The sequence below is a fragment of the Halichoerus grypus genome, chromosome 1 (genome assembly GCF_964656455.1).
Source record: "Halichoerus grypus chromosome 1, mHalGry1.hap1.1, whole genome shotgun sequence".
Taxonomy (NCBI): domain Eukaryota; kingdom Metazoa; phylum Chordata; class Mammalia; order Carnivora; family Phocidae; genus Halichoerus; species Halichoerus grypus.
Window position 1 is genome coordinate 117,364,128 of NC_135712.1, and position 21,573 is coordinate 117,385,700.

Sequence of the window (21,573 nt, forward strand, 5' to 3'; positions counted from 1 at the left end):
GTCCCCCTGAGTCTGGACACTGGTTGAGGAGCGGGATGGTGGTGGGCTCCTAGAGAAGGTGAGTTTGCCCAAGACTTTGAATTTGGGGTGGCAGTCGATAGATGGGGAGAAAGGATTCCAGGCGGGAAATGTACATGTGATCTTGTAGAAGTGGGAAAGGAAAAGGGCTGGGTGTGTGTGAGGATGGGTAGGTTCACATCCAACATATGAAGGGCAGAGAGAGAAGAGGAGACCAGCATGCCAGATTCAGGTGGGCCTTGCACACCATTATTCTAAGGAGTTTGGACTTTATTCTGCAGGAAACAGGAAGCCATTCTGTTCTTCTTTCATCCTTTTATTCATTCAGCAGCTATTCAGTTAATCTATCATTTTAGAGACACAGTGGGACAGCTCCAAACTTTAGAGGACAAGCCTAGATGCCTTAAGGCCAGAGTGGCCTTATGTCCTCATTTATCCTGGACTGTTCCCATATGTACCTGTCATTCAGGGCATCTCATATGATTTACCATTTGTCCTGGATTTTTCATGGCTTTAAAAGAAATATTACTACTAATAGTTGCTTTAAAATAATTGATAGTACAGGATGGCAGAGGAGTAGGAGACCGTGGTATTGTCTGATCCCAGGAATTCAGGTAGATAGCTATCAGATCATTTTGAACACCTGTGAACTCAACCAGAGATCTAAGAAAATAGCTGCAACTCCATGAATAGAAAAGCGACCACTTTCTGCAAGGTAGGAGGTGCGGAGAAGTGAATCTGAGGCGATATATGGGAAGATGGGGTGGGGGGAGCCTCCGTCAGCTGGCTACCAGCAAGTGATAGAGCAGCGGAGCACAAAATTGGAACTTTTAGAAGTTTGCTCTGCTGAGGGACGTTGCTCCAGTGGCAAGCAGGGGGTGGAACCCTCGCTGGGACAATGTGGTCTCAGGACCCTCGGGGTCACAGGAAGACTGGGGGTGCCTGAGTGTGGCAGAGCGCTCAGGTATCAGAGTGGGGAAGCCAGCTGCAAACAGCGAGCCCAGGAATGGGCTCTCAGCTCAGGGTTGCCATAAACCACAAATCGCGGCACAGTTGGGCAACTGCTCTCTGAACAGGGGCCCAACAATGGCAGAACCATAGTGAGACCCCCCCCCATTCCCTTCCAGGGGAGGAGCATAGCAGGTGCATGCTGCAAGAGTCTGCAAAGTTTGGAGACTCAAAGCAGGGTCATGTGCCTGAGATAGAAACGCTTGGTCACAGGCTGGGGGAGCACAGGGTGTGGATGGAGACCAGGGAGACAGGAGTGATTGACTGCTTTTCCCTAGGGCACACTGAGGAGTGGGGCCCTTGAGTGTTCAGGTCTGGGGCTGGAGATTGGGAGGCCGCCATTATCATTCTCATCCTTTAAAGCTGCTCGGAAAGCCTTCAGGGAACATAAGCCACATAGAGCAATCCCAAGCAGATTACTTAGCCTGGCCCCTGGCAAGGGCGGTGCAATTCCTCCTCGGGCAAAGACACCTCAGAATCAATGCAACAGGCCCCTACCCCAGAAGGTCAACAAGAACATCCACCAAGACCAAGTTTACCAATCACACAGAACTGTACAACTCCAGTGCTAGGGGAAAATAGTATGTGGAATTCATGTCTCCCCCCCAATTCTTTAGTTTTTCAATTTTAATTTTTTTCTCTTTCCTTTTTCAACCAATTTCTTACTTTATCAACTCCTTTTTTAAAAATATTTTTTAAATTTAATTTTTACATTTACATTCTAGCCTTTCTTTGTATTTAATTTTACTTTTGTATATATATGTTTTTCTGTCTTTACAATTTGGGGATGCAATTTCTTCTAACAAACAGACCAAAATACACCCAGAATTTAGTGTATTGCTCTGTTCTCTTCACCTGTCTGATCATATTCTTTTTTTCCTTCATCTTCTTTTTTTTTGTTAAAGTCTTTTTTTTCATCTTCACAGTTACATTCTATCCTTTCCATGTATTTAAGTTTATTTTTGTATCTATATAAATTTTTCTTTCTTTACAATTTTGGGATGTAATTTCTTCTAACAGACCAAAATACACTCAGGATATAGTGTATTGCTCTGTTCTGTTCACCTGCCTGTTTATATTCCTTCCTTTTTTTTTTTTTTTTGTCTTTTAGTTTTTATTTTTACAGTTACATTCTATCCTTTCAATGTATTTAATTTTGTTTTTGTGCGTATATAAGTTTTTCTTTCTTTACGATTTTGGGATCTAGTTTTCTAACAAACAGACCAAAATACACACAGGATCCAGTGTATTGCTCTGTTCTGTTCACCTGTCTGATTATATTCTCTCTTTTTTTTAAAATTTTTTTCCAGTTTGGGGTCTCTTCTGATTTGTTTAGTGTATATTTCTCTGGGGTCGTTGTTGCCATTTTAGTATTTTGTTCTCTTACTCATCTATTCTTCCCTGGACAGAATGACAAGACAGAAAACTCCCCTCAAGAAAGAGAACAAGAGGCAGTACTGACTGCCAGGGACCTAATCAGTATGGATATAAGTAAGATGTCAGAACTAGAGTTCAGAATAACGATTATAAAGATACTAGCTGGGCTTCAAAAAAGCATAGAAGACACTAGAGAATCCCTTTCTGGAGAAATAAAAAACCTAAAATCTAATCAAGTCGAAATAAAAAAGGCTATTAATGAGATGCAATAAAAAATGGAGGCTCTAACTGCTACGATAAATGAGGCAGAAGAGAGAATCAGTGATATAGAAGACCAAATGATGGAGAATAAAGAAGCTGAGAAAAAGAGAGATAACTACTGGATCGCGAGGGGAGAATTCGAGAGATAAGTGATGCCATAAAGCAAAACAATGTTAGAATAACTGGGATCTGAGAAGAAGAGGAAAGAGGGTGAGAGAGAGAGAGAGAGAGGCAGAAGGTATATTGGAGCAAATTATAGCGGAGAAATTCCCTAATCTGGGGAAGGAAACAGGCATTCAAGTCCAGGAGGCACAGAGAACTTCCCTCAAAATCAATAAAAAAGAGGTCCACATCTCGACATATAATAGTGAAACTTGCAAATCTCAGAGACGAAGAAAAATCCTGAAAGCAGCTCAGGCAAGAGGTCTGTAACCTACAAGGGTAGAAACATTAGATTGGCAGCAGACCTATCCACAGAGACCTGGCAGGCCAGAAAGGACTGGCATGATATATTCAGGGTGTTAAATGAGAACAATATGCAGCCAAGAATACTTTATCCAGCAAGGATGCCATTCAAAATAGGAGGAGAGATAAAAAGCTTCCAGGATAAACAGAAACTAAAAGAATTTGTGATCACTAAACCAGCCCTGCATGAAATATTAAAGGGGATCCTTTAAGCAAAGAGAGAGCCTAAAAGTAACATAGACCAGAAAGGAACAGAGACAATATACAGAAACAGTGATTTTACAGGTAATACAGTGGCACAATTTAAATTCATATTTTTCTTTTTTCTTTTTTTTTTTAACATATATATAAATACATATGAAAAGCAATGCAAACAATTATTGAGCTTCATCTTCTGGACAAAAATGCCAAGCTAGTCTCTCTTCATAAAAGGCAATTACAGTTGTGGACACTTCATATTTCCTCTTCTGCCAGCACAAAGTCTGCCTCATCTGTAAATTCATATCTTTCAATAGTTACCCTGAATGTAAATGTGCTAAGTGCACCAATCAAAAGACACAGGATATCAGATTGGATAAAAAAGCAAGATCCATCAATATGCTGTCTGCAAGAGACTCATTTTAGACCCAAAGACACCTCCAGATTGAAAGTGAGGGGGTGGAAAACCATTTACCATGCTAATGGCCATCAAAAGAAAGGTAGGGTAGCAATCCTTATATCAGATGAATTAGATTTTACTTTTTATCTTTTTTTTTTTAAGATTTATTTATTTATTTATTTGACAGAGAAAGAGACAGCGAGAGAGGGAACACAAGCAGGGGGAGTGGGAGAGGGAGAAGCAGGCCTCCCGCTGAACAGGGAGCCTGAGGCGGGACTCAATCCCAGGACCCTGGGATCATGGCCCGAGCTGAAGGCAGACGCTTAACAACTGAGCCACCCAGGCACCCCTCAGATGAATTAGATTTTAAACCAAAGACTGTAATAAGAGATGAGGAAGGACACTATATCTTAATTAAAGGTTCTATCCAACAAGAAGATCTAACGATTGTAAATATTTATGCCCCCAACATGAGAGCAGACAATTATATAAACCAATTAATAACAAAATTAAAGAAACACATTGATAATAATATAATAATAGTAGAGGACTTTAACACCCCACTCACTGCAATGGACAGATCATCTAAGCAGAAGATCAACAAGGAAACAAGGGCTTTGAATGACACACTGGACCAGATGGACTTCACGGATATATACAGAGCATTCCATCCTAAAGCAACAGAATCCACATTCTTCTCTAGTGCACATGGAATATTCTCCAGAATAGATCAAAAATCCTGGGTCACAAATCAGGTCTCAACCAGTACCAGAAGATTGGGATCATTCCCTGCATATTTTCAGACCACATTGCTTTGAAACTTGAACTCAGTCACAAGAGGAAATCTGGAAAGAACTCAAATACATGGAGGTTAAAGAGCATCCTACTAAAGAATGAATGGGTCAACCAGGAAATTAAAGAAGAATTTAAAAAATTCATGGAAACAAATGAAAATGAAAACACAACTGTTCAAAACCTTTGAGATGCAGCAAAGGCAGTCCTAAGAGGGAAGTATATAGCAATACAAGCCTTTCTCAAGAAACAGGAAAGATCTCAAATACACAACCTAACCTTATACATCTAAAGGAGCTGGAGAAAGAACAGCAAATAAAGCCTAAACCCAGCGGGAGAAGAGAAATAGTAAAGATTAGAGCAGAAATCAATGAAACAGAAACCAAAAGAACAGTAGAACAGATCAATGAAACTAGAAGCTGGTTCTTTGAAAGAATTAATAGGATTGATAAACCCCTGGCCAGACTTATCAAAAAAAAAAGAGAAAGGACCCAAATAAAACCATGAATGAAAGAGATCACAACCAACACCAAAGAAATACAAAGAATTATAAGAACATATTATGAGCAACTATGTACCAACAAATTAGGCAATCTGGAAGAAATGGATGCATTCCTAGAGACATATAAACTACCAAAACTGAGACAGGAAGATATAGAAAACCTGAACAGACACATAGCCAGCAAGTAAATTGAAGCAGTAATAAAAAATTTCCCAACAAACAAGAGTCCAAGGCTGGATGGCTTCCCAGGGGAATTCTACCAAACATTTAAAGAAGAATTAATGCCAGGGCACCTGGGTGGCTCAGTCGGTTAAGTGTCTGCCTTCAGCTCAGGTCAGGATCTCGGGGTCCTGGGATCGAGCCCCGCATTGGGCTCCCTGCTCAGTGGAGAGTCTGCTTGTCCCTCTGCCCCTTTCCCCACTCGTGCACACATTCTCTCTCTCTTTCTCTCAAATACAATCATAAAAAAAAAAAAGAATTAATACCTAGTCTTCTGAAGCTGTTTCAAAAAATTGAAATGGAAGGAAAACTTCCAAACTCATTTTATGAGGCCAGCATTACCTTGATCCCAAAACCAGACAAAGATCCTACCAAAAAGGAGAGTTACAGACCAATATCCCTGATGAACATGGATGCAAAAATTCTCACCAAGGTACTAGCCAATAGGATCCAACGGTACATTAAATGGATTATTCACCACAACCAAATGGGATTTTTTTTCCTGGGCTGCAAGGTGGTTCAACATCTGCAAATCAATCAACGTGATACACTACATTAAAAGAAAGGACAAGAACCGTACGATCCTCTCAACAGATGCAGAAAAAGCATTTGACAAAGTACAGCATCTGTTCTTGATTAAAACTCTTCACAATGTAGGGATAGAGGGTACATACCTCAATAACATAAAAGCCATATACAAAAAGCCCACAGCCAATATCATTCTTAATGAGGAAAAACTGAGAGCTTTTCCCCTAAGGTCAAGAACATGACAGGGATGTCTACTATCACTACTGTTGTTCAACATAGTACTAGAAGTCCTAGCCTCAGCAACCAGACAACAAAAAGAAATAAAAGGCATCTGAATTGGCAAAGAAGTCAATCTTTCACTCTTTGCAGATGACCTGATCCTCTGTGTGGAAAACCCAGTAGACCACCCCAAAATTGCTAGAACTCATACAGGAATTCAGCAACATGGTAAGATAGAACATCAATGCACAAAAATCACTTGCATTTCTATACACTAACAATGAGACAGAAGGAAATTGAGGCGTTGATCCCATATCCAACTGCACCCAAAACCATAAGATCTCTAGGAAAGACCTAACCAAAGAGGCAAAGGATCTGTACTCAGAAAACTAAAGAACACTCATGAAAGAAATTGAGGAAGACACACAAAAAAATGGAAAAACGTTCCATGCTCATGGATTGGAAGAACAAATATTGTTAAAATGTCAATGCTACCTAGAGCAATCTGTACATTCAGTGCAATCCCCATCAAAATACCATCAACTTTTTTCACAGAACTGGAACAAATAATCCTAAAATTTGTATGGAACCAGAAAAGACCCCGAATAGCCAGAGGAATGTTGAAAACGAAAACCAAAGCTGGTGGCATCACAATTCTGGACTTCCAGCTCTATTACAAAGCTGTAATCATCAAGACAGTATGGTACTGGCACAAAAACAGACACATAGATCAATGGAACAGAATAGAGAGCCCAGAAATGGACCCTCAACTCTATGGTCAACTCATCTTTGACTAAGCAGGAAAGAATGTCCAATGGAAAAAAGACAGTCTCTTCAACAAATGGTGTTGGGAAAATTGGACAGCCACATGCAGAAGAATGAAACTGGACCATTTCCTTACACCATACACAAAAATAGACTCAAAATGGATGAAAGACCTAAATGTGAGATATAAATCCATCAAAATCCTAGAGAGATCACAGGCAGCAACTTCTTGCTAGATATGTCTCCAAAGGCAAGGGAAGCAAGGGCAAAAATGAACTCTTGGGACTTCATCAAGATAAAAAGGGCTTTTCGCACAGCAGAGGAAACCATTGACAAAACCAAAAGACAACTGACAGAATGGGAGAAGATATTTGCAAATGACATATCAGATAAAGGGCTAGTATCCAAAATCTATAAAGAACTTATCAAACTCAACACCCAAAGAACAAATAATCCAATCAAGAAATGGGCACTGCAACTTGATGCTTTAAAAAATATATGTCTGTGATGTGATCTTCAATACTTGCCTTACACCATTTTATTTTTTGACACTAAAAAGTTAGTTTGTAACAGGCCTTGAGCTGAACAAAATATATGCTCATACGTGTTGCCACACTTTGAGAGGTTGTCCTTTCTTTGGAGGGCATTTCTATTTGTGGATGAATGTACCCAGAGTTACATAAATGAGATACTAGATAAAGAAGAAGAGTTGTGGCCACTGGAACTTATCCTTCATCTATTCACCTCCTGTCTCCAACAAGACCAAGAAGAAATTCTCTTAACAGTTTTTAAACTGTTTCCAAATAAGAGACTATTGAAAAATCATTCTTAAAGGAGGGAAAAGCCAAATCTGCAAATGACATATCATATAAAGGGCTAGTATCCAAAATCTGTAAAGAACTTATCAAACTCACCACCCAAAGAACAAATAATCCAATCAAGAAATGGGCAGAAGACATGAACAGATATTTCTCCAAAGAAGACATCCAAATGGCCAACAGATACATGAAAAAATGTTCATCACTCGGCATCAGGGAAATACAAATCAAAACCACAATGAGATACCACCTCACACCAGTCAGAATGGCTAAAATTAACAAGTCAGGAAATGACAGATGTTGGCAAGGATGCGGAGAAAGGGGAACCCTCTTACACTGTTGGTGGGAATGCAAGCTGTTGCAACCACTCTGGAAAACAGTATGGAGATTCCTCAAGAAGTTGAAAATAGAGCTACCGTACAACCCAGCAATTGCAGTACTGGGTATTTACCCCAAAGATACAAATGTAGTGATCCGAAGGGGTACGTGTGCCCCGATGTTTATAGTAGCAATGTGCACAGCAGCCAAACTGTGGAAAGAGCCAAGATGTCCATCAACAGATGAATGGATAAAGAAGATGTGGTATATATATATACAATGGAATACTATTCAGCCATCAAAAAAATGAAATCTTGCCATTTGCAACGACGTGGATGGAACTAGAGGGTATTATGCTAAGCAAAATAAGTCAATCAGAGAAAGACAATTATATGATCTCATTGATATGTGAAATTTAAGAAACAAAATAGAGGACCATAGGGGAAGGGGGGAAAAGATAAAACAGGATGAAATCAGAGAGGGAGACAAACCATAAGAGACTCTTAATCATAGGAATCAAACTGATGGTTGCTGGAGTGGAGGGGAGCGGGGGGATGGGGTAATTGGTGATGGACATTAAGGAGGGCACTGGATATTATGTAAGACTGATGAATCACTTACTTCTACCTCTGAAACTAATAATACATTATATGTTAATTAATTGAATTTAAAATTTTAAAAAAGTAAAAATAAAAATAGTCTAGGATGGGCTTGGTAGAGCTCACTTTGAACTCACATCTTCTGCTCTGGTCTTGTCTAGAAGTGTGTCATGCACATATGCGGTGCCCACAGTTCTCTCTTCAACACATGGTTAAGTGTGAAAGACAACTGTGAGAACTCACATCTTTGCCTGATACAATTAACACCTTTCAGGGACAGCATTTAAGACACACACAAATCACATGAAACAGCTTGGGCGTCGGCCACTAGGTTCCTGTCTTGGGGGGAGGGGCGACAAGTGTTTGGTGCTGCTGTGGTTTGCACGCTGGTCGGGGAGACGCCGCGCACCGCCAGGCTACCTGTTGGCTGATTCAGTGGACAACATGGGAAGTATAGGTTTGTTATACAAGAAGTAGATGCTGGGCCATGGAAGCTGAGCTGCCCTGCTGTGGAATAGTCTGACTGCTCTTGCTACCATGGTTTTGTTACTTACTGCTTGGTATAAATTTACAGCTCTTTGTTTTATAAATATTTATCGTGTGGCAGTGCTTTTAAAAATTTTATTGTTTGGTAATGCTTTTTTTATTTTGCAGTAAACCCTTTGGGGAACAAATAGCTAGAGAGCTGATGTTTAATGAAAATCAAGTAGTGAATGTCCAGAGTTCAAGGAAGTTGACAATGAATGCATACCTTGCTCAGATTTGTCATCACTTACATCCGGAGTAGGGTCCTAGTGATACCAGCCACAGGAAAACCGGAAGATGCGCCTCTGTGAAAAGAACACAGTAGTGCCCCCTTATCTGCAGCCTTGCTTCGCCCAGTTACCCACAGTCAGCCATGGCCCAGCGGCAGCCGAGAGTAGCCCATGCCGCCGGCGTCGTCCCCCACCCTTCCTCTCCTCATGCAGCCATTTTCTCATCTCACATCATGGTCAGAAGGGAAAGGATGTATACAATACAATGAGATATTTTGTGAAAGACCACGTTCACCTAACTTTTACTGCAGTTCATTACTATGATTGTCCTATTTTATTATGAGTTTTTGTTGTTAATGCCTTATCGTGCCTACTTTATAAATTCAACTTTATCATAGGTATGTATGTATAGAAAAAAACAGTGTAGAAAAGGTTCTGTACTATCCAAGGTTTCAGGCATCCAGTGGGGCTCTTGGAACGTATGCCCCATGGACAAGGCGGGGACGGGACTATGGGACTCTACATTTAAACTTTATCTCCTCCCCCAAGCAAGACCTAAACCGCAGCTCTTTGCCCAATCGCTTGTCCCCCCATCCTGGCTGTAACTATCTCAGGGGTCCCGTTGCTCTGGGTTCTGCTTTGGTGTTACAGTGTTTCCCACTTGTTTTCTCTTGGCAGACTTGAGTTCAGTAACCCTCAACGGTGCTGGGTGGCGCCACCACAGCCTCGATTTCCCCTCTGACATTTTCGTCTTCACCCTTAGGGAGCATTTGCAAAAGAGGCATAATCTGAAGCCCAGCTTCTTGTTCATTTCACAGCCAAGACTTTGGCTAACAGGTCCACGTCTTTCCTCAGCTCAAGAAGCACTCACAGCTGCTGATCGCCGTGTCACCCCAGCTGACCGGCTACACATAAGGGACTCAGAGGGTCATGATAGTGGTGCCAGAGGTACGAGTTACACTTTTGCAGGGGCCACTGAAATTACAGATGTACCTCAGTGAAACTGATTTTACTCACTTTTGCGATTGCTCCAAATTGCCTGTTGCCTCCCCTGCTGTTCAAACAGCCCGGGACTATCTGCTCTTTGGATGGCTATATTACAGCGTTGATTCATATAGAATTTATATGCTGCAAAAAGAACAAAGATGTCTCCACAGTTGCCTGTCAGGGCGCTGCTGGGTAAGGATAGCAGGTGAAGGTCACTATCCATTTGTTAATCAGGGTTATTAACACAAAGTGCAGAGCTGTAACAAATGACCCCCCAGGTTTCAGTGGCCTCACCCAACAAATGGCTATTTCTTGCTCCCTTCACAGTCCATTGCAGGTGGATGGCTGTCCTGGGCAGCCGTCCTTTGAGCATTAGCTCCTCTGTGGCTCTGCCGTCTCCTAGAACGTTCCATTTTCCTCCATTGAATTCCCTCCTTAGAGCGAAAAGAGAACTGCAGAAGGATTGCACCAGACGTTCTGTGGCCAGGCCTGGAGGTGTGTGCATCACTTGTACCTATGGGCCGTTGACTAAGGGCCAGTCAATGGCCCCAGCCGAATTGCAGTGGAGGCTGGGAACTGTTGACTTCCTGTGTGCCCAGGCAGAGAAAACAAGATTGCTGAGCATCTCCTCAGTCTCTGCCACAGTCAGGCCGTGGAAAACACAGTTGGGTAGAAGTCAGAGCTGGGCTTTGCCACTGATGTGCTGGGTGGCTTTAGGTAAGTCACCGTAACCACTCTGAGCTGTTTCTAACTTCCTGTAAGGGCTCTAACACTGCCTGCCTTGTATCTGTAAGTGAGTTTACATTGTTGTATAAATACATGTGCTAGTAATAGGGGTTGTGGCCTGCACTCATTTTTTTAAATTAAGATTATAAGGATCCCAGTTACTGATTCAATAACTACTTTTTGAACTCCTGTAATAGCCAGGCATTGAACTAGCTGTCGACAAGCTCTGATCCCTGGGTCTTACATTCTGGTGGAGAGACAGATGACAAATAATCTATAAAGAAATAACATGGTTATGTGATCTACATGATCTAAAGCAACTGAAGGGCTCAGGATAGACCTCTCTGGAAAGGCAGCACTTGAGCTGAGACCTAAATGATGACGTAGAGGCAGACACATGATTATTCAGGAGGAGATTGTGCCAAGCAGAGGGACCAAACTATGCAAAGACCCTGAGGTGGGTCTTTGAACAGGAGGGATCCTTGAACAGCCAAATTGTTGCACGAGGGAAAGATTAGGTCAGAGATAGGGGCCATATCATGCAGGGCTTTAACCTCTCTGTGCCTCAGTTTTCTCACCTGTAAAATGGGGTAATAATATCAAGTTCATAGGGTGGCTGTAAAGGATTAAAAGAAATCATGTGTAAAGCGCTTCGAAAAATATCTGGCACATGATATACGCTAAGTGTGTACAGTGAGTGAGGATTTTATTCCAAGCACAGTGGGCAAGTTTTGGACAGTTCACAGCAAGAGGAGTGTGACCTAATGTCCACCGGTGCCACCAGGCTGGGCTTGAGGTGGGGGTTTCCTCCTTTCTTCCGGACATGAGAGTGTAAAGGGGTTTTTTGGTGAAATTACCAATCCCCACCCCCCAAAATGTTCAAAACATCACATGTTATTTCCATTAATCAAAATGTGTGTTTTATTTTCCAAACATTTATAAAATTCCCTCTTCAAATATTTAAGTGTATAAAGTATTTAAATATACACAGAATATACGTGAATAAGATTTTGTAAGCTTCTGATTTATCCCTCTCTTGAAATAGAGCCAAATATTTGTGCATAGTTTGCACATAAATTTCTCTGCATTACATTTGGAGGGATATGTGAGATGACACCAAGTTGCTGTGCCTCTTGAACTTTATGTGAACAACATGCGGCCTTGTATTTTAGAGCATGCCATCCCAAAGGTCTGTTTGTGGAGGAGGGCAATCTTAGAAAATTAAAACGATGGCTTTAAAAAAAAATCAGACATGCTGCAGAAACAGATCTTTTTGCTCAAATTAGTAAATGGTGTGTTAGGGGGAAGAAAAGCTACAGACACAAAGGAGAGTTACATTTCTACAGAAATCGATTCCATACAAAAGAGGCTGCCCTCCTATTTGCATTGTGCTCATAGGATCCTGAAAATGCAAACCATCAGCTTAAAACGCACCTGCCCTGGTGGTTCTCTGGCAGCAGCTTGGGAACGGGCATCAAGAGACTTGGCTGTGACAGTAAGGACATGTCAGGGGCTGTGGGGTGAGCTGAGGTCATTGTGGCAGCATGAGGCTTTGGCCCACACAGGACTCAGCTGTTGACAGGAAAAAACATGAATATAGAATTGTTTTTCTACAGGCAGATAATGAATCCCCTGGTCAATATAATCTCACAAAACAGCAGCTTTTTCTCCATTGCCACCAAAAACATCTTAATGGAGTTTCTGCATTAAGTATTAGCATTACAGGAGATTTGAAATATAAGGTTTCCCAAAAGATATGCATCTTCTTTTGTTTGTAAACAATGACCCAAGAAGGAAAGCAGCTTTCCGGAACTCTGCTGCCGATGGGGGTAGGAGATATTAGGACACGAGAGGTGGAGGGCCCAGTAGGTGCCTTGTCCAGGGTTTGTGCAAAAGAAGCTGGTGTTCCATTTAGCACCTGGCAGATTCATTTCACTTAACACATATTCATGATGCCCCTCTGCCTGGGGCCATGCACTGTCCAGAGGCTGGGATGCAGCAGTGACCAAGGCAGGAGGGAGCCTTGCCTCCTTGAGCTCCATCTTTCAGGGAAAATAGACAGTGAGGGAGTAAGTGGATTGAGCCATCTCATGCTCAGGGACCTGAGGGGCAGGATGCTCACTGGGCAGAGCCCATCTTGGGAGGAGGAGCTGGGGTCTGGGAGTGCCTCCAAGAAGAGGTGACCTTGAAACTGAGACCCTCAATGTGAGCCACCGAGGGGCAGAAGTGGGAAAGTATTCTAGGCAGAAGGAATAGCTTGTGAAGGGCCTATGAGTTTTTGTTTTTTAAGATTTATTTATTTATTTATTTATTTATTTATTTATTTATTTATTTTAGAGAGCATGAGCAAGGGGAGGGGCAGAGGGAGAGGGAGAGAATCCTTAAGCAGACTCCGCACTGAGCGTGGAGCCTGATGCAGGCCTCGATCCCAGGACCCCGAGATCATGACCTGAGCCAAAATCAAGAGTTGGCCACTTAACCAAATGAGCCATCCAGGTGCCCCCTGTGTGTTTTTGTTTTTATTTTTATTTCTCCCCCTTCTTTTCTTCCTCACCCAGAAAACTCAAGGATGCCCAGGCTGGAGAATATGTACAGCATTATGCCATTTTCATTAATTTTTAAAACAGGCACAAAAACACGACTGTGTATTTTGCGTGAATACATACACATTTATATAAAAGTATTTTGAATGGCACAGAAGGAAACCCACTAAAATTATGACAATGGTTGCTTCTGAGAAAGGGGAAAACGGGGCCTGGGATGGGGACGATAAACCTCATTTTATTTGAAAATTTGTATTTATTTTAGTAAAGGAGACATTAAAAATGTGTTGACAAAATGTTAACAATAATTAATTCTGGATGGCTGGTACCTAGGTGTTTGTTATATTACTGTATCTTTATATATATATATATTTTTTTTTCTTTTAATATCCTTAACAAAGAAAAATTGAGAGTAAAGACTGTAGATTCTTCAAGTGGAGGGGTCACCTTTGGAGAATATGCTTTACAAAGTCCTTGGGAGTGACTGTCTAGGAACTCTAAGCAAAGTTCACATCCCAGGGCACCAGATAATCTTGATTACTCACATTAAAATGAAGAACAACTGTTGTGTTGTCTTGAAAGGGTTCCCCGCAGTATGCATCTCCCCTGCAAAAGATTACTCTTGGCTTTCAGTGCAAGATAGTATTTGTTTCTGGTTACGGTAGACCCACAACTGGTATAGATCTCTGCATCCTTCCTTCCAAAGAGTTTTTGCCTGGGGATGTTGTTGGGATCAACAGGTGTTCAAAATTTCAATGATGGAACCTCGTTCCTAGTGCTGAACATATGCCGATTTATCCCATTGGAAATGAGTATCCAGCTTGACCACAGAAAGGAATCAACAGAACTTTCTTAGTGCCAAAGAACTGAGAACTTACCAGTGAAATAAGACTGCCCTCCTTGCCCCTCTTTGCTTATCTTGTTGCAGAAAGACCCCAGGGCAGTTTTTCTCAGTTCTTGTAAATTTTAGCCCCTGGCTTGCTGTCACTGTCTTCAACACTCATCCTTGTCATAATTCATAGTAATTTCAGTATCTACATAGAGGATCCTGTTGGGTCTTGCAGCTCCCCCCGACTCCATTATTCCTCTGCCACCCACTTCCACTGCATTATCCTGTCTCCCCCACAGTCTAGGTTACTGTCCTCACCCCACTGATTCGAGATTTCTGTCCTTACCCAGCTTAGAGTCCATGGTCCATCATTATAGTCACTCCTCTGCCTACGTCCTCAACTCTCTTGGCTCTCTCTTCATAGTCCTTGCCTGGCAAACTTAGCCCACTCCCTCCATGCAGAGCGGTCCCACTTTTAGTTTATGTACCTCAAGTGGGCCCTCAGCACTTCTGACACTCCTGCTATACTTCCTTAATCCGTTTACACACCTCTCCTCTGTTCTCAGACTCCTGATAGCTCCTCTCACATCCATGTTTGCTGCGGATGACCTTGTTTTCTCTTTCACAAAAGAAAAATGTCATCTGCTCTCACAGCCTCACTATAACCCCACCTGCCCCTGCCTTCCCTCCTCTCAGTAGGCACAATGGTCCATACTCCTTTCTAAGGCTGGACACCCCCCCCCCATCTGTGCCTTAGAGCAAATCTTCCCTTGCCTACCCAATGACATTCTCCAGCAGCTCTCCCTCTCTCCTACTTTATCAGTTTTGCCCTCCCTGTGGGATTATTCCCATTGGCATGCAAACGAACCTTAATAGAGCCCATTTTAATTATCCTGCCTTGACCCCCACCCCCTCTTCCAGCTACCCACATATTACCCTGTTCGTCTTTCCAGCAAAGCTCCTTGAAAAACTTGTCCCTATTCCTCTCACCCATTTTCTCTTGATCCTTCTCTTGCCGGGCTTTACCCCTGCTGCCTCACCAAAACAGCTTTGTCAGAGTCACCAGTGACCTCTGGTTGATAAACCCAGTGGCCCGTTCTCAGTGACTTCCTTTGCTCAGCAGCCACACCTGACTCGGCTGACTAGTTCTTCCTCCTTGAACACACTCTTTTCACTTGGCTTCTGGGTACCACACCCTTCTGACTGCGTCCTACTTCCTGACTCAGTCCCTAGCTTGGTTTGACCGTATCTGGAAGACCTGATGACATCAGAGTGCCCCAGGGGTGAATCCTTCTACCTCTTCCCTTTTTTACTCTGTGGGTGGAAGAGCCTCAGAGCTTTGAACTACCCTCCACACAGTTTATCTACACATTTACACAGTCACTCTTCTTGCAAGGACAATCAACATTAAATTAATATAGCTCAGAATGGTGTTTTGTTTTGGCTGGAAAATTTTCAGTGATTGATAGATTGCTTATATTTAAGATTACAGATGTGGCATCACATTTTTGTAATTTTCTGATCACAGGCTAACTAGAGATTGCATGCAAAAAAAGAAATACAACAAAAAAACCCAGAGGAGTTCTCCAAAAGCTATCTCAGTGAGAATGTTTAAAAATTAAATTGCATTTTCTGCTATCAGCTTCACAGACTATGGCTTTGGAACTTCTAATACTCACGCTATTTAAGCTCCTAGCAATTAGAATATAGCCATGACAAAGCCAAAATATCCTTTTGAGACTCTTGCTCTACAGTTTTTGCCACGGGGTGTGTATGTCTTTGACAAAAAAGGCAAATAGCACTGGAAACACTGCTTCTTATCACAGAAAAAAAATTTATGGCCCTGAACTCACCAACGTGGAAAGCCATGTTTATGTTAAAGCATCTATTGACCCTTGAGTATGAAATAATTACTTAAGATGACTATAAACCAACCACTGTTGGTGGTTGTGGGTTTGTTTTGTCTTTTAAATCACTGACTTTTTGTCATCTGTAAAATGAAATTCTTAAGCCATTCAGTGGAGATCTCATCTAATTGAAAAGGTAAAACGAATCTGATTGCGAGACTTTATGACCAAATACTTGAATGAATAAATTAAAAGAAGGTGTGAACTGGAAATGAAATGGGGCTTTTGTTAGAATCCTGCTGAATGCTTTTGTAGCCATTTTTTCTACCTGTTCAGGGAACAAGGAAGGAAACATTAAGAATTATATGGAGGAAATTATGGTGAAGAAAGTTGTATGAGAAAGTGAAAACTCATTTTCTTCATCAGTGCCTTGTGTTTCAAGGTTGCCTTGAAGTATATAAGTATATAAAGTTTTCATGTGGGGAACAAAAACTCAGTGACTCTGAGAAGAGATGATTCAGTAATTACTCAGCCTAATCAGTATAAATAGTTGATCTGGATTTTTCAGGACCCAAACTGAATTATCTATAAATTAACTGCACAGTTGCCAAACAATCCCTTCAGCTGAAACTTCATAGAACATTCTACATATTGAGATTATCCTGTTGTATTATTTGTGAAGAATGATATTTCAGATGTTTCTTTGTCAAGCAGTATCTCTGGGTGCCGTGGTGTTTTACAGTTTGCAAATGTGTGCTAAGGTCCAGTCAGGACTGGTATTCTTTATAAGCAATGATTTACCAATTAATAAGACTGACTCAACATTTTGCAACTTTGTTGAGATAAACTCCCTAGGGATAAGATTGTGTACCCTCGTGAATTGTGGGACAATAAATACTTACATTTTATTAGGAATTCATTATGGTAGAAAACCTTTCCTGAGTTCAGATTTGAGGGAAGAAAAGCATCATCTTGGGTATTACACTTTTTATCTGCTCACTTCAGTAATTGGCTCGATGGGAAGACTTCAGATACTGTTTTCATGACATTGTTTTCCAATTGGTGCTTTTCTCTCCAGGTTCCCGAGGGCAAAGTGGTAGTTCTGAATTTCCGATTCATAGACCTCGAGAGTGACAACCTGTGCCGTTACGACTTTGTGGACGTGTACAGTGGTCACACCAATGGCCAGCGTATCGGGCGCTTCTGTGGCACGTTCCGGCCTGGAGCCCTTGTGTCCAGTGGTAACAAGATGATGGTGCAGATGATTTCCGATGCCAACACAGCTGGGAATGGCTTCATGGCCATGTTCTCTGCTGCTGAACCAAATGAAAGAGGTACCGTTTCCACATAATGGCAGTCACAGCAGTAATCAGGGCTCACGGTTATTGGATGCTTCCTGTGTGTTCGCCTCTGTCCCAGGCACTTTATATGTGTTTACTCCTTTAACCTAAAGTTGAAGAGCAGTTCTCCTCAAACGGAGCTAATAAATGCCACCTAACTACCAAGAGACCATTCCAAAAAGTCTCTTTTTTCTTAAAGCCATGTGATTCTTACCAAAATTCAAATATAGAAATTCCTGGAGTAAAAATGCGAAGCTTACATACACATATACACATACCCCTTCACTCCATATAGTCCCGTCTTAGAAAGAGCCATGGCTGGTGGTTCCCATACCTTTCTATCTACACTCGTATGTATATACTTCTGCAGTAGCTTTTTAAAAATCTAAGTGGAACCATACATTCACATTGTTTCACAACTTTTTTTTTTTTTTTCACTTAAAACTATGTGTTGGAGTGTTTTCATGTTGGTACATATGAGTACCCATGGGTAGAAACCTCTCCCCTGAAGAGATAACTGCAGTGGGCCAGATCTGTTAAATTTGGAGACTTTTGCTTGAGGGCATTTCCTAATCTGCTCTTGCTTCGAGCTGTTGTGCAGCATTTTGGTTTGAGATGTCAGAGGACAGGATCTGGGGCTGACAGAGCAGCCAGACATTTGGGAGGAAATGCTGGCTGGGAGCTACAGAGGAATTGAGGCACAAAAAATACAGATAAAAGCCACCTAGATCTTTGGTTGACAGCCAAACTCTACGTATGCAGAGGAGAGTCTAGTTGGCCTGGCACAAAAGCAGCAGCTGAAAAGATGAAAGTGAACAGAGATTACAGCTGCTGCCCACGGCCAGGGAGATGACTTTGAGCTTGAATCTAGGCAAGTGAAATGCCTGCTAGAACACAAATCCTTTTTCTGTGGAACACAACAGAATCTAGAGTCTCTGTAATGTGTCATTCATAATATCCAGTATCGTCATGTGATAAAGCCAGAAAAGTGTATCTGTATTCAAGAAAAAAAGTCAATAAAAACTGATCCCAAGATAACTCAGATGTGGCAGTTAGCAGACAAGCACTTAAAGCAACTATTGTAACTGTCTAAGGACTTCAAGAGAAATAGATGTACAGTAAGTAAACAGGTTGAGAATTTCAGAAGAGAAACAGAACTATAAAACTATAAACTATAAAAAAAGAATAAAAGAGTAATTCTAGAACTGAAAGATACAGAATCTGAAATTTAATAATATACCTGGTGGGCTTACAAGCAGATTGGAGATGGCAGAAGAGTCAGTGGATCCGAATAGAAATGAGCCAATCTGAAGAACCAGGAGGAAAAAGATGAAAGGAAAAGAGCCCGAGAGACCAGTGAGGCAATATCAAGTGGTCTAACGAGTGTAATTTGTATCCCAGAAGAGAGGGAGGGTAGTGCAGGAAAAATGTCTGAAGAAATAATGGCTTGAAGCTACCCAGATTCAGTGAAGAACATTAATTTATAGAGCCAAGAAGATGAACAAACCCCAACCAGGATAAATAAAAATAAAGCCACACTGAGGAACATCAAAATTACAGAAATCTAAATATAAAGAGAAAATCTTAAAATCAATGAGATGAAAATCAAGTCACGTACAAGGGAACAATGGTGTGAAGGATGGCTTTCTTTTAATTAAAAACAGTGGAGGCCAGAAGGCAGTAGAACAGCATTCTTAAAGTGCTGGAGTAAAACTATCAACCCAGAATTCTATAGCCAGTCTTCAGAAATGAAAGTGAATGAAAGACATTTCTTGCATCACGAGAAATATTAAAGGAAGTTCCTCAAGTTGAAGGGAAATGGCCCCACAGGGTAACACGAATGTAATGGAAGGATTGGAGGCCACTGGAAATGGTAAATATAAAAGACTATATATTATTTTATGTTCTTAATTTCTTTACATGTATCTGTTCAAAACAGGACAAAAAAAAACCCCTTTAACACTGTATTGTGGAATATGGAATGTATGATAGAACATATATGACAATAATAGAACAAAGGTAGAGGTTAAGGAGAGGTAAATGGAACTTTACTGTTGCATACACACACACACACACACACACACACACAATACGTGAAGAAATACAATATTAACTCTAAGCAGATTGTGATAAATTAAAGATGCACATTGTAATCCCTAGAGTACCCATTAAAAATGCAAGAGTTATAGCTAAAAGCCAAAAGGTTAAAACAGAATACTAAAATTTTTCAACTAACCCAAAGAAGGCAGGAAAGGAAGAATAGATGAAACAAGAGAAGGGTGAGACAAATAGAGCAAAGTAGCTAATGGCGCACCAAACCCAAGCATATCAATAAATACATTGATTGCCGAGGATTAAATACTCCAGTTAGAAAACAGAGATTATTAGAACAGTTTACAAAGCAAGGCCTAACTATACATTGTCCACAAGAAAGCACTTGAAATACAAACTAGGTTGAATGTAAAAAGATGGAAAAATATGTACCATGCACACATTATTAAAGTTAATAAAGATCCCAATAAATATGAACATGGGCAAATGCTTCAACAGACACTTCACAAAGGAAGATACATGAATGATTAATAAGTACGTGAAAAACTGCTCAGTATCCTTTGTTAACAAGGTAATGCAAACTAAAACCACACTGGGATACCGTTACAAACCCACCAGATTGGCTAAACCAACTGACATCATCAAATGGTGGCAAGGATGTGCTATGACCAAAGTGCTTGTACCTGGAGAGGTATAAAATTCTACAGCCTCGAGAGGAAAATCTTTCGTAGTTTTCTTCTGAAGTTAAACATCTACATCCATTCTCGGCCCAGGAATTGCTTTTCTGGGTATTTGTGCAAGAAAAATGAAAATGCTTGTCCACAAAGAGATTTGTACAAAACAGTTCACGGCAGCTTCATTTACAATAGCCCAAACCAGAAACATCCAAAGGGATGTCAACAGAAGAAGAGGTAGACACATTGTGTTTCCACACACCGGAATCACACAGCAGAGTAAAAGAACAAACTACCAATCTGCACGGCAGTATGAATGCATCTCAGACATTGTGCTAACAAGCAAGGGAAGCCAGACGCAGAAGAGTCCACAATACATGATTCCATGTATATGAAGGTCTAGAATAAAACTAAGGTGAAATTTTTCAGAAAAGTGGTGTGGAGAGTTGGCAGACCTGACTGGGAAGGGGTACAGGAGTTTGGTGGGAAATGGATTCTGTATGGTCACAGGAGTGTGGCTTACATAAGGGGATTAATTTTTCAAATTAGTACAGCTAAGATTTGTGCATTTCACAGTGCATGAATTTACCTTTGAAATCTGTAAAATAATAATAATAATGAAGCAGGTGGTAGGGATTGGATAGTGGTATTAATAAAAAGAACAGTAGAATGATAATAAAATTGTTGAAATTAATTATTGGATGCATAGAAGCTCATTCTATTATTCTATTTACTTTGTATCTGCTTGAAATTTTCCATGAATAAAGTTCCAGAAATTATCCAACCTCAATTTTTATAATGTGTTTTCTTAGAGATGCCTTTTAAGAATGATTATCTTCTGTGTCAAAGAAATATTTAATTTGAAGTATATTAGTTCCTTTAGTTTCAATTCAGTTCTTCTGTTAGTTAAATTCAAATAAAATTAAATTTAGAACTTTGTATTAAAATACCGTTCTAAAATTACTCCTGTTGACCTATCAGTACATACGCATGGAATGTCTGAAATGATGTTTCTCAAATATTAGTTGTGGTTAGTTTTAGGTGGTTGGATTTGGGGTAATTTTCTTTTTCTTCTTGATGTTCTTCTAGTATTGCTGAAAATTTATAAACACTGTTTTTACAGACAAAAATTATTCTTAAAAATTATTAAAGATGTGTAGCATATAGAGTTTTCTGGTAATGAGATTTTTCTCTGCCAACTAATTCAAATTTTGTCCGTGGGCATGCATTTTAATCCTATTAATAAATACCTCTGCCTTGAGGGTTCTTTAAAATCTATGTAATTTGTTGAGCCAGCATGATTTCTGAATGCGTTCATGCCCAAATGTTTTGT

At 40.7% G+C, this 21,573-nt stretch overlaps 1 protein-coding gene across 1 annotated transcript in view; it reads left to right on the plus strand.

Annotated features, from left to right (window-relative positions):
• PCOLCE2 (procollagen C-endopeptidase enhancer 2) overlaps positions 1 to 21,573 on the plus strand; it is a 72,064-nt gene that overhangs the window by 27,070 nt on the left and 23,421 nt on the right. The window contains exon 3 of the mRNA XM_036096329.2: positions 17,253 to 17,508. Coding sequence (XP_035952222.1) covers positions 17,253 to 17,508 — 256 coding nt within the window. The remainder of the gene's footprint in view (positions 1 to 17,252; positions 17,509 to 21,573) is intronic.